This window comes from Nicotiana sylvestris, chromosome 5 (assembly GCF_000393655.2).
Source record: "Nicotiana sylvestris chromosome 5, ASM39365v2, whole genome shotgun sequence".
NCBI lineage: Eukaryota > Viridiplantae > Streptophyta > Magnoliopsida > Solanales > Solanaceae > Nicotiana > Nicotiana sylvestris.
The window spans coordinates 171422143-171436225 of record NC_091061.1 but is presented as its reverse complement, the minus strand read 5'-3'; the positions used below and the strand labels follow the sequence as shown (position 1 = coordinate 171436225).

The 14083-nt window shown below is 41.1% G+C and overlaps 1 protein-coding gene across 1 annotated transcript; it reads left to right on the top strand.

The window, feature by feature from the left end:
- Nucleotides 1-318: 318 nt before the first annotated feature.
- On the top strand, nt 319-2980 carry LOC104237043 (protein RESTRICTED TEV MOVEMENT 3). The gene is made up of 6 exons (XM_009791114.2): nt 319-367; nt 453-582; nt 666-841; nt 968-1262; nt 2294-2460; nt 2697-2980. Exons 1-6 carry the CDS (start codon nt 343-345, stop codon nt 2858-2860), a joined length of 957 nt encoding a protein of 318 aa, XP_009789416.1. The 5' UTR covers nt 319-342; the 3' UTR covers nt 2861-2980.
- Nucleotides 2981-14083: the final 11103 nt, after the last annotated feature.

Here is a 14083-nt window from a genome sequence, read left to right as displayed (position 1 = left end):
TGCCTTTTTCTAATATGTGCAGCCAATTTAGAAGTTTCAAATCTAATCCGTTAGAAATGGTTCCTCTCTTTGCTAACTACACTAAAATCACTAAATCGTTAATTATGAAAAGAAAAAAGTGGAGTATCTTGTACCTAAACTATAACAAGCAAACATATTATATTGGCCAATTTAGAAGCATAGAATGTGTGTTTGTTAACATGAAGAAACATAATCCGGCTTAAGCAAAGGATAACTTTTTGAGGCACTTTCGAAGCAAAAGTTTATGAATTGGACAATACATATAAATAAGAAGCCAATGGTTATAGAAATGAATTGAAGATAAGGCGTGATTACCTACTAATGGCTGATTTCTGCAACGAAGATGGTGCGCTTTTGTGGATTTAAAAGTTAGAATTCATGAATGGTATATATGTCCTAATGGTGCATTGGTACTAATATTTTATTTGCAGGAGTTTCAAGATCCATTTCGGAAACTCCCCCTACTCATTATACTCTCAAGATTCAGTCACTATCACTGCTAAAAAAGAACAATATTGAGAAATACACTTCCCCTTATTTTGAAGCTGGGGGCTATAAATGGTGCAGCTTTATCACTAGTGGAATCTAATTAAATTTTACTACTCACTTAAGTTTTAAATTGTATCAAATAATTGGATGTGCAGGAAGTTGGTGTTTCATCCAAAAGGAAACAAAAACAAGAATGCAGAAGGGAAGCACGTTTCTATATATCTGATGATGGCGGAGGCAAGCTCACTTGTCCCTGCAGGTTGGGAGGTCCATGCTGTTTTTCGCCTCTTTTTGCTTAATCAGAACAATGACAATTACTTGGTCCTCCAAGGTCACTGCTCTTAATTTCTTTTTTATTAAAGAATCAAGTCTAATGTATATATATATATATATATATATATATATATATATATATATATATATTCTATTTAATTACAACGTAACGTATGTACAACAGATACGAGAGTTCAAAAAGGAAGAAGATTCCATGCAATGAAGGTGGAATGGGGATTTGATCGATTCATAAGTCAAGAAGATTTCAACAATCAAGAAAATGGGTATGTTGTGGATGACATATGTGTCGTAGGAGCAGAAGTTTATGTATGTCAAGAAAAGTTCAAAGGTAAAGCCGATTGTCTATCCATGGTTAAAGACCCCATTAGCTATAAGCACGTCTGGAAGATCGACAAGTTCTCATCTCTCACTGCGGATTGTAAAGACTCCAAGACCTTTATTCAAGAAGAACATAAATGGTACTCGCACACTTCCTTACTCAACCTGTCTAACCCAACATAACTGTTAGTCTTACCAGTGCCGGCCTTAGGGTAAGGCACGTAAAGCAAAGGCTTTAGGCCCTAAAAGTTTGGAGGCATCATTTTTTCCTAGCAGTAGGTTTATGTATTATTTGTTTTTCAAAAAATAAGCATTTTAAAGTAAAAAAGTATATTGTTTTAATATAATGAGACGAAAATTTTAATATATTTGAATAATTCGAAGCATATAAAATATTTTTGATTTTCTATTTAATGGTCAAAAATATTTCATTAGCCTTGAGAGTTCCTTAAAACATAATAAATCCATTGAAATTGATGATTTAGACTTATTTTTTAAATTAAAATTGCTAAGAAAAATAGTATAACCAGAAGATAAAACTCTAATCAATAATTCGATATACTTAATCATATAAGAGGACTGGATTCTTTTTCAAATGCATAAATTGCTTATAGAATAATACTAACTATTTTTATACTAGTTGCATATACGGAAAGAATTTTTTTAAAATTAAAATTGATAAAATCTTATTTAAGATCAAAAATATCTCAAGAGAAAATAAATGGATTATCTATACATATTATTAGTTGAAACAAAAAAATTAGAAAAAATTTAATTAAGAACAAAATTAATACTACTTAATAACTTTACAGTTCAAAAAGCTAGATAAATAAACTTCAAATAAAAATATATATGAAATTTTTGTTAAAAAAAAATGTAAGGTCTCTAATCAAAGTTTGGCTTTAGGCCACCAATACCGTTGAGCCAACCCTGAGTCCTAGTATCTCGAAATTTAAGGGATTCAAAAAAAATGCAAGAATGACATACATATGCAACATTTTTTGAGTCACTTTTGACACTACACGACTAAAAGCTAGCTTCGCATATGTCAAGGGGTACAAAAACTTATACATGCACAAAAGGAGGTCATTGTATTCTATCTGTACAGTATAATATTTTGACAATGGCTGTCAGTATAACGTGATTGGTATGTATGTATAAATTAAAACAGGAAGATACAGGTATACCCCAAGGGAAAAGGGAGTGGTGCAGACAGCCATCTATCACTATACTTGGCATTGGCAGAACCAAGCAGCTTATCTCAGGGTAGTCAAATATATGCAGAATTTACATTGCGTATCCTTGATCAAATCAACGCAACACATTACTTCGGCAAAGGTAACAGTACTATGATATTCTATATTGCTCGGACTCTTCGAAAACAAGATCGGATATGTGTTGGATCCTCCAAAAATAGTGTATTTTTGAAGGATCCGACTCAAGTGCGATTACATTTTGGAGAGTCCGCGCAACATAGATGGTATTATATATAAACGAAATGATGTCAAATGTTGAAAAGATGGTAGCATTCATATATATATCATCATTTTCATGTGTACTACTTTTGGTTGCAGCCAATTATTGGTTCAGTGGATCACATACGTTCTATGGATGGCCAAGATTTATATCGATTGGGTACTTCAGTTTGCCTGGGGCTGGTTATTTGGTCAAAGACACCTGTGTTATAGAAGCTGAAGTCACTGTGCATGGGGCAACTACTAATAATATAATGCTCTAATTAGTAGAGTTTGATAATCACACCAATTTAATATACTGCTACTGTTTAATATTTGAAGTATTTCAGTGTTCTTGTTGTATTTATTACTATTGGTTTAAAGAGAGGAAAATGATGCATTAATTCTGTCTTCTTTGTCTTAACTTAAGCTAGTGCTTTGTGCCAAAAAATAAACATGTGAGACTGTTCCCATCTTCATGTACATGAAAAGCACACTGAATCTAAAAAATAAACATGAGAGACTATTCCCATCTTCAAGTAGAACAGAAGCGCACTAAAGATGTGTTTGGTACGAAGGAAAATATTTTTTATCTAGAAAATATTTTCATGGAAAATGAATGGTTTTATTACTTATTTTCTCTTGTTTAATTGGTGGGTGAAATATTTTTTTTGAAAAAATATTTTCTTAATGTTTGATTTGAGAGTATAAAATACTTTTTTAGGAAAATATTTTTTTATGCTATTCTCCCTCTCTTCCTGTCACGATCCAAAACCTGACCCGCCGTGATGGCGCCTATCGTGAAACTAGGTCAACCTCAACTCAATAATCAACACAATAATAATAAGTTTGAAAACATTAACGGAAGCTTTTAACAATTAAGAACTATTTGAAACATAAAAAATTCTCATAATAGATACAATCCAGCCCAAAATTCGAGTGTCACTGAGTGCATGAGCGTCTAAGGAAAATACATCGTCTATTATAATGTCTAAAGGAGCAACTGAAATACAACTGGAAAGTAAGGAGGAGAGCCAAGACATGTGAACGTCGTACAAATACCTCAATAATCTCCTAAGTCAGAAGCCTCGATCAACAACCGCCACTGGATCCAAAAGTGCCTGAATCTGCATAAAAGATGCAGGGGGTAACGTACGTACACCAACTCAGTAAGTAACAAGTCCAAACTATAGACTGAAAGGTAGTGACGAACTAAACCTCAGCATTTATAACACATTTAAATGGAACAGTAAAGTAGGCATGCTGGCAGTTTAATTATTCAACTCGACAGTAAAGCAAAAACACTAGTCCGAATAAGGTGAAGTATAAAGCTCAGTAAACTTCTACGTATAAATGCCAGAAATGTTTGAAAATGCACCATGTGCTCCCACTCTCAAGTGCTCAGCCACTTGGTACCGCATATGGCCATCCGGCCCAGGGAAATCCATCCCAGAATATATATAACACTGACTTCAAGTCAATCGGTACCGAGGAACAAGGGTAATCCAACTCTGAGGAGAAATCCATCTCCAAATATCAATACTTCGGACAAATCCATATCCAAGGAAATCCATCCCTCAATAATATCATCCGTGCTCATTGGGGGTGTATAGACTCCGGAGGGGCTCCTTTCAGCACAAGCGCTATAACAAGCCAACGAAGGCATAATCAATAACCTGCTACGGCGTGCATCCTGATCCCATAACTGTCATTCATAATCTGGCTCTCGGCCTCACTCAATCATCACTCTCCAGTCTCACACACACGAGCTCACAATTGAAACTAGCCCGAAACAATGATATAATGTATCAAGTAACAACAACGAGACTGAGACATGACATGTTATGCATGAACAAGACTAGGTACAGAATATCAATGAAACTAACAAGATGACAGCAACAAACGACCACTCGGGTCTCAACAGTATCGGTGCGAAGCCCTAACATGGTGATTAGCATGATTTACAGCTCATTAACCTAATCACATAATCACAATACAAATATCGGTAAGATAGAGTCACTAAGCGGTGCCATGGAATGATCCAGGCCGCAATTTTCACGATGCACGCCCACACGCCCGTCACTTGGCATTTGCATCACCTCAATATTAATCATAGAATACATAGTTCAGGGCTTCGAACCCTCAGAACCAAGTTTGGAAGCATTACTTACCTCAAACCAAGCCAAAACTCTAACCCGTGATGCCTTTGCCTCTCGATTCGGCCTCCAAATGCTCTGAATCTAACCAAAAGCAGTATATTATCATCAATATATGCTAAAAGAAAGAAACCCATACGAAAATTATCAAATTAGACCAAAACCCCAAATTTGGCTCAAACCCGATCCCGATCCCACGTCTCAGAATCCGATAAAAATTATGAAATTTGGCTCACGAGTCTACCAATATCAAATTCACCAAAATACGACATCAAATGGCCATCCAAATGCCCAAAATCAACTCTCCAAATTTTCTTCCATTTTTCCCAATTTTTACCCCAAATTCCCAAACTAAATGATAAAAATCCAGACAAAATCATGGAATTTAACCAAATACAAGTGAAGAACACTTACCTCAATCACTCCTCTGAAAATCCCCTCTAAAATCGCCTTCTCCCGATCTCTCTATTGAATTTTGAAATTATGAAATCAAACCCTCATTTTTGAACTTAAACATTCTGCCCATATACTTTCTTCATCGCGATCGCGGAACTTGACTCGCGATCGCGAAGCAAAAAAAGGACTACCCCCATTTAACCTTATGCGATCGCGGAACTACCCACGCGATCGCGAAGCACTGCTTGGCCAACTCACGCAATCGCGACCTCTCCCACGCGATCGCATAGAACAATCACTTCCACTTCCCACCAGCTGACTTCCTTCTACACAAACTGTCACGACCCCAGTTCACCCTCTGTGAACTATCGTGACAGCACCTAGTCTCTACGACTAGGTAAGCCTGATAATTTGCAGAAAAAGGAAAACAACAGATAAAAACTAATAGAAACTGCAAATAAACATAATGAAAACGTTTAAGATGTCGCTCGGCATATACAAATACATACTCTCAACTGAAAAGATCTTCCAAAACCCAGAATCTCATGAAATTACAAGCTAAGGATACTACATAGTGCTCTAACTCCAGAATGTCTAAATCAAAGTAAATACAGAAGGGCTGTAACTACAAGAGAGAATGGAGAGGGACTCTTCGGTCTGCGGACGCGGCAAATATACCTCGAAGTCTCTGAAGAATCCCCTCGCCTCAAGGATGGTAGGGCTGAACCGAAGAACCTGGATCTGCACATGAAAAACATGTGCAGGAAGGGCATGAGTACACCATAGCGGTACTCAATAACTGCCAAGCCTAACCTCGGTCGGGTAGTAACGAGGAAGGTCAGGGCTCTATTGATTATATATGAAAACAAGGTAAAAAAGTATGGAATACGACAATATAATTAAATGTTAACAGTATAAAGTAACACAGGATTATAAGAATAACAACAAATACAACAGAGAGAAAATTACAGAGAGAACGTAACTCTACACAGAGATTGCAACCGTAGATCTACAAGGATACTGTCCTGCAGTCCTCAAATATAAATATCCAGTGGATCTATCGGGAGTCGTCTCGTAGTCCAACTCGTAGTGCGTAAGGGATCTACCGGAATACCTATCTGTAGTCCCAAATGTAAATACCTAGTATTGGGAGAATCTACTGGGTGTAGTCTCATAGTTCCAATATAAATGTGTAAGAGGATCTACCGGAATACAAATCCGTAGTCCCAATTAAACAAACAAGGGGGATCTACCAGGATATCGTCTGTAGTCCTAAAGTAAACACACAGCAGCAACACGAAGAATATTCAATTCAGTCCAATTTCATATCAAGACAAAACAGGTATTTCTAACCTAGCATGCTGCACAGAATTCAAATAATATAGTTTGAACAAGTAAAACAATTAAGTCACTTAGACATGCTTCCCTAATCTAACAGTAGGCTTAAATTGCAAGTAATGTACGACAAGGAAGAAAAACACAGTTATAGTTACTGAATGAAAATAGAATTTTCAACAATTAGCACATGTACACACTCATCACCTCACGTACAAGACATTTTATATATCAACAATACCAAAAAAATCCTAAGGGAAGTTCCCCCCCCCCACAAGGTTAGGCAAGCCACTTACCTCGAACCAGCTCATTCAACTCGAAATCACGTTCTTGCCACGAGTACTTGATTCCAAATGGCCCAAATCTATTCAAATCAATTACATAACATAAATATAACTTCAAGTAACTAATTCCACTAATTAATTCGAAGCTAACACGCGAAATTAAGAAAATTGCCCCAAAAGTCCCCCGGGCTCATGTCTCGGAATCGGGTAAAAGTTACGGAATATGAACCCCCATTCACTCACGAGTCTAACCATACCAAAATTATCCAAATCCGATGCCAAAATCTTAATCAAAACCCCAAAATTAGGCCTAAGAACTTTTCCAAATTTGCCCCCAATTTCTCACCCAAAATCCGAAATTAGATGATGAATTCACGTTTAGATTAATGGGTTATAAGCAAAAAGGAGTTAGAAATCATTTCCCAATTGATATATCTGAAAATCCCTCAAAATATCGTTCAATCCGAGCTCCCAAACTTTAGTTTTGATAAAAATGGCTAAACCCTCGATTTTGAAACTTTATAATCTGCCTAGGTAATTCCTTCTTTGCGAACGCGAAACCATTGTCGCGAACGCGATGCACAAAAATCACTGGCCAGTATTTCCTCTTTCGCGAATGCAAGGGTCCACTCGCGAATGCGTAGCTTACACCGGTGGACCCTACGCGAACGCAAGGACCATGTCGCAAACGTGAAGGCCAAAGGGCTCATACCTTCGCGAACGTGGGGCATCATCGCGAACGTGAATCGCGATTCAACTGCTTCACCCAGATGCTCTACACGAATGCAAGAACCCTCTCGTGAACGCGATGAAGGTTTTCTCTGCAACACAACAACAGAAAATGTGCGACTACTTTAAGTCCAAAAATGACTCGTTGAGCATCCAAAACACATCCGAGGCCCCCGGGACCTCAACCAAACATGCCAACCAATCCTAAAACATCATTCAAACTTGTTCCAACCTTCGGAACGCTCAAAACAATATCAAAACACCAAATTAATATTGGATTCAAGCCTAAGAACTCCAAAAACTCCCAAATTTCGCTTTCAATAAAAAATTCTATCAAATCTCGACCGAATGACCTGAAATTTTGCACACACATCACTTTCAACACTAAGGAGCTACTCTAACTTCCAGAATTCTATTCCAGCGCCGATATCAAAATCTCACTATCGAACCAGAAACTTCAAAAATTCCACTTTCGGCATTTCAAGCCTAAATAAGCTACGTACCTCCAAAATACAATCCGAACATGTCCCTAAGTTCGAAATTACCCAACGGAGCTAACGGAACCGACGAAATTCCATTCCGAGGCCGTCTGCACACTGCTCCGACTATAGTCCAAATTCTAAAGCTTAAACTCTCTTTTAGGGACTAGGTGTCTCAAAACACTCCGAAACTCAAAACAAATCATCCCAGCAAATCAAAATAGCAGAAACAAACACGGGGAAAGCAGTTATTAGGGGATCAGGGCGTTAATTCTTAAAATGATCGGTCGGGTCATTACATCCTCCCCCTCTTAAAACATTCATTCGTTCTCGAACGAGCATAAAGACATACCTGAAGTGGTGGAAAGATGAGGGTAATGGCTACGCACATCCTGCTCGGTCTCCTAGGTTTCCTCCTCGACCGGCTGACCCCGCCACTAAACCTTCACTAATGCAATGTTCTTTGACCTCAGCTTTCGAACCTGCCTGTCCAATATTGTCACTGGCTCCTCAACATAAGATAGATCCTTATTGTACAGGACTGAACTGAAATCCAACACGTGCGACAGATCGCCGTGATACTTCCGGAGCATCGAAACATGAAATACCGGATGAACTCCTGCCAAGCTGGGAGGTAAGGCAAGCTCATAAGCAACCTCCCCAACACGTCTCAATATCTCAAAAGGACCAATAAACCTCGGACTCAACTTCCCTTTCTTCCCAAATCTCATAACGCCTTTCATAGGCGAAACTCGAAGCAGAACCCGCTCTCCAACCATATAGGAAATATTGCGACTCTTCTGTCTAGACTAGGCTATACAGAGTCTATCTTGAATCACCTTAACCTTCTCCAAAGCATCCTGAACCAAGTTTGTGCCCAGTAATCTAGCCTCACCCGGCTCAAAACAACCCACCGAGGATCTACATCGCCTACCATACAATGCCTCATATGGTGCCATCTGAATGCTGGACTGATAGCTATTATTGTAGGCAAACTCCGCCAGTGGCAAGAACTGATTCCAAAAACCTCCAAACTCCATCACACACGCACGGAGCATATCCTTAAGAATCTGAATAGTGCGCATGGACTATCGATCCGTCTAGGGGTGAAATATTGTGATCAACTCCACCCAAGTACCTAACTCATGTTGTACGGCCCTCCAGAACCATGATGTGAACTGAGTACCTCTGTCTGAAATGATGGAAACTGGAATACCATGCAAGCAAACAATCTCTTGGATATAAATCTCCGCCAATCGCTTCGAAGAGTAGGTAGTACACACAGGAATAAAGTGCGCGGACTTGGTCAGCCGATCCACAATCACCCAAATGGCATCAAACTTTCTCAAAGTCTGTGGGAGCCCAACTACGAAGTCCATGGTGATCTGCTCCCACTTCCACTCCGGAATCTCTATCTGCTGAAGCAACCCACCCGGTCTCTGGTGCTCATACTTTACCTGATGACAATTGAGACACCGAGCTACAAACCCAACTATATCCTTCTTCATCCGCCTCCACCAATAGTGCTGCCTCAAATCTTGGTACATCTTTGCGATACCCGGATGGATGGAATACTGGGAACTATGTGTCTCCTCTAGAATCAACTCCCAAAGCCCATCAATATTGGGTACACATAACCAACCCTGCATCCTCAATACCCCGTCATTACCAATAGTCACATATCTAGCATCACCGTGAAGGACCTTGTCCTTGAGAACGAGCAAATGAGGGTCATCATACTGACGCTCCCTGATACGATCAAATAAGGACGACCGAGAGACCACGCAAGCTAAAACCCAACTAGGCTTCGAAAGATCCAATCTCACGAACTGGCTGGCTAAGTCCTGAACATCCATTGCCATGGGCCTCTCCACTACTGGTAAATAAGCCAAACTCCCCAAACTCTCCGACCAGCGACTCAAAGCATCGGCCACCATATTGGCCTTGCCCGGGTGATACAAGATAATGATATCATAGTTCTTCAGCAGCTCTAACCACTTCCTCTAGAGCAAATTAAGATCCTTTGCTTGAACAGGTGTTGTAAACTCCAGTGGTCAGTATAGATCTCACAAGGAAAACCGTACAAATAATGATGTTAGATCTTCAATGCGTGCACAATAGCAGCTAACTCGAGATTATGGACAAGATAATTCTTCTCATGTACCTTCAACTGTCTGGACGCGTAGGCAATGACCCTACCATCTTGCATCAATATCACTACAAGACCAATCCTCGAGGTATCACAATAGACAGTATAAGACCCCAAACCTGTAGACAATATCAAAACTGGGGCTGTAGTCAAAGCTGTCTTGAGCTTCTGGAAGCTCGCCTCACACTCTTCCGTCCACTAGAACGGAGCACCCTTCTGGGTCAGCCTAGTCATAGCTGCTACAATTGATGAAAACCCCTCAATAAATCGACGGTAATAACCCGCCAAGCCAAAAAACTACGGATCTTTGTAGCTGAGGATGGTCTGGCCCAACTCTTCACTGCTTCCACTTTCTTCGGATCCACATGTATACCCTTACTCGATACCACGTGGCCCAAGAATGCCACAGAATCCAACCAAAACTCACATTTCAAGAACTTTGCATATAACTTCTTTTCCCTCAAAGTCTGAAGCACTGTACTCAGATGCTGCTCATGATCCTTCCGACTCCGGGAGTATACCAGAATATCATCAATAATGATAATAACGAACGAGTCAAGATATGGCTGGAACACACTGTGAATCAAATGCATAAAGGTTGTTGGGGCATTGGTCATCCCAAACGACATAACAAGGAACTCAAAATGACCATACCGAGTCCTGAAAGCAATCTTTGGGATATCTGGCTCCCGAATCTTCAACTTAAGGCAACCTGAACACAAGTCACTCTTAGAAAACACTTGTGCACCATGTAACTGCTCAAACAAATCATCAATACGAGGAAAAGGATACTGGTTCTTCACTGTAACTTTGTTCAACTGGCGATAGTCAATGCGCATACGCATAGAACCATCTTTTTTCTTCACAAACAAGACATGAGCAACCCAAGGTGATACACTGGGCTGAATAAAACCCTAATAAAGCAATTCCTGCAGCTGATCCTTCAACTCCTTCAACTTAGGAGGAGCCATACGATACCGGAGAAATAGAAATGGGTTGAGTGTCCGGCAACAGATCAATGCCAAAATCAATATCTTTGTCGGGTGGCCTACCCAGAAGATCGGCTGGAAATACATCAAGGAAGTTTCGTACTACTGGGAGTGAATCAACTGTAGGTGTATCAACACTAACATCTCTCACATAGGCCACACACCCCTTCTCAACCATTCACTGAGCTTTAAGGAAAGAAATAACTCTACTGGAAAGGTGATCTAAAGTACCCCTTCACTCTACTCGTGGTACACTTGGCATAGCTAGTGTCACGATTTTGGCATGACAATCAAGAATAGCATAATGGGGCGACAACCAGTCCATGCCCAAGATAACATCAAAATCTACCATATCGGTTCTGGTCTCAAAACCACTAAGAGTAACCAAACACGACTGATAAACGTAGTCCACAATAATAAAATCTCACACAGGAGTAGAAACATAAACATGAGAACTCAAAAAATCTCGAGATATGCCCAAATGCTAGGCAAAATAAGAAGACACATAAGAATAAGTGGAGCCTGGGTCGAATAAAACCGATGCATCCCTATGACAAACCAGGACAATACCTGTGATGACAGAATCAGAGGTGACATCCTTGGTACAGTCCAGGAAGGGCATAATATCTGGCTTGGCCTCCCCCTCTAGGGCAACCTCTACCTCCCCGACCTCCACCTCTAGCTGGCTGGGCAGGTGGGGTAGCAACCGGTGCTGTAACCATAGCTTGGGAACTCTGTGGGGCACGTTGTGGCTGAGGAGTCTGTGGAGGTGCACCCCTCCTAAGTCTGGGGCAATCCCTCACCATATGGTGTGTGCCACCACACTCAAAACAAGCTCTGGGAGGACGTGGTGGCTGTGACTGGCTCGGGCCAGGTCTGCTGGACTAACCACTAAAAGCACCCGTGTAGGAAGCGCACTAGATACCGGAGGTGCATAATAAGGTTCCTAAAGTCTAGGAGGAGCTGGAATACCGCTAGCTGCTGGAAGAGCTGAATGAACGAGGTGACTCATATAACCCCTACCATGACGGACTGCAGCTGAAGCACGGGCACCAGAATAATGGCCCGACTCTCAAGACCTCTTGGCCTCCCTCTCCTATCTATCCCGAGCATGCATACCCTCTATCATCCTAGCAATACTCACCACCTGCTGATAATGAATATCCATTTCCAACTCCCGAGCCATGCTAGATCTGATGTTGGGAATAAGCCCCTCAATAAATCGGCGAACCCTCTCACGAATAGTAGCAACCAAGGCTGGTGTATGCCTATCCAAGTCAGTGAAACGGACAGCATACTCTGAAACAGTCATAGTGCTCTGGCGCAAATGCTCAAACTCTGCGCGCCATGCGTCCCTAAGGCTCTGAGGGACAAACTCTCTCAAGAACATATCTGAAAACTGAGTCCAAGTCAGGGAAGTTGCCTCATCTAGACTATCCACCACTGATAGGTTGCTCCTCGAAGCTGGAAGGCAGTGAAAGAAACCCCACTCGAGCCTGATATACCCATAGTGCGGAGGATACGGTAGCACTCCTCCAAAAATCCCAGGGCATCATCTGATGTTAAACCACTAAATACATGAGGCTTATACTTATTGAACCTCTCAAGCTTCCGCTGCTCATCCTCTGAAGCCGCTGCCATGTCCTTTAGATGATCTGGGACTGCAGGCGGTGCCGGTATAACCTCTAGGATCTGGTCAACCTGGACCAGCTGCTCAGGCGTACGGGCGGCGGGAGTCTGTGCTCCTCCCCCGGCTTGGGATATGGCTGCAGCAAGGAGAATCAGCCCTACCTGAGCTAGAGTGGTGTACATGCTCACGAACTGTGCAAGAGTCTCCTGAAGAGCTGGAATAGTAGTAGTCATAGGCGTATCAGGTGCCTAGACTCCGGCTGGAGCTGCTGGTGGCTACTTTGTGGCAGCTCATGCGGGTGCTCTGACTGCACCACGGGCGCGTCCTCGGCCTCTACCCCAGCCCCGACCTCTGACGGCTCTAGCAGGGGGCACGGGTACCTGATCATATCCGGTAGCACGTATCCTCACCATCTGTGAGAGAAAAAGACAGAAGTTTAGAATTGTGATATCAAAAATCTCGCACGATAAAGAAATCAAATGAAGTGAAGTTTTCCTAACAGTTATATAGCCTCTCGTAGATAAGTACAGACGTTTCGGTACCGATCCACTAGACTCTAATAAACCGACTTGTGATTCATGTCTCCTATGAACCTAGAGCTCTGATACCATTTTATCACGACACCAGTTCGCCTTCCGTGAACTATCGTGATGGCACCTAGTCTCTACAACTAGGTAAGCCTAACAATTTGGGGAAAAAGGAAAACAATAGATAAAAACTAATAGAAACTGCGAATAAACATAATGAAAACGTTTAAGATGCCGCTCGGCATATACAAATACACACTCTCAATTGAAAAGATCTCCCAAAACCCGGAATCTCATGAAATCACAAGCTAAGAATACTACATAGTGCTCTAACTCCAAAATGTCTAAATCAAAGTAAATACATAAGGGTTGTAACTACAAGAGAGAATGGAGAGGGACTCTTCGGTCTGCGGATGCGGCAGATATACCTTGAAGTCTCTGAAGAATCGCCTGGCCTCAAGGATGGTAGGGCTGAGCCGAAGAACCTGGATCTGGACATGAAAAACATGCGCAGGAAGGGCATGAGTACACCACATCGGTACTCAGTAAGTTCCAAGCCTAATCTCGATCGGGTAGTGACGAGGAAGGTCAGGGCCCTACTGATTATAGACGAAAACAAGGTAAAACAGTATAGAATACGACAATATAATTAAGTGTTAACAGTATAAAGTAACACATGATAATAAGAATAACAACAAATACAACAGAGAGAAAATTACAGAGAGAACGTAACTCCACACAGAGATAGCAACCGTGGATCTACAGGATATCGTCCTGCAGTCCCCAAATATAAATATCCAGTGGATCTCCCAGGAGTCGTCTCGTAGTACAAC

Bases quoted from the DNA above. Each gene is read 5' to 3' on its own strand.
- LOC104237043 (XM_009791114.2), top strand. From the start codon at position 343: ATGGCTGATTTCTGCAACGAAGATG. The intron at 368-452 runs GTGCGCTTTTGT...TTTTATTTGCAG, and splicing joins TGATTTCTGCAACGAAGATG to GAGTTTCAAGATCCATTTCG. The intron at 842-967 runs GTCACTGCTCTT...TATGTACAACAG, and splicing joins CAATTACTTGGTCCTCCAAG to ATACGAGAGTTCAAAAAGGA.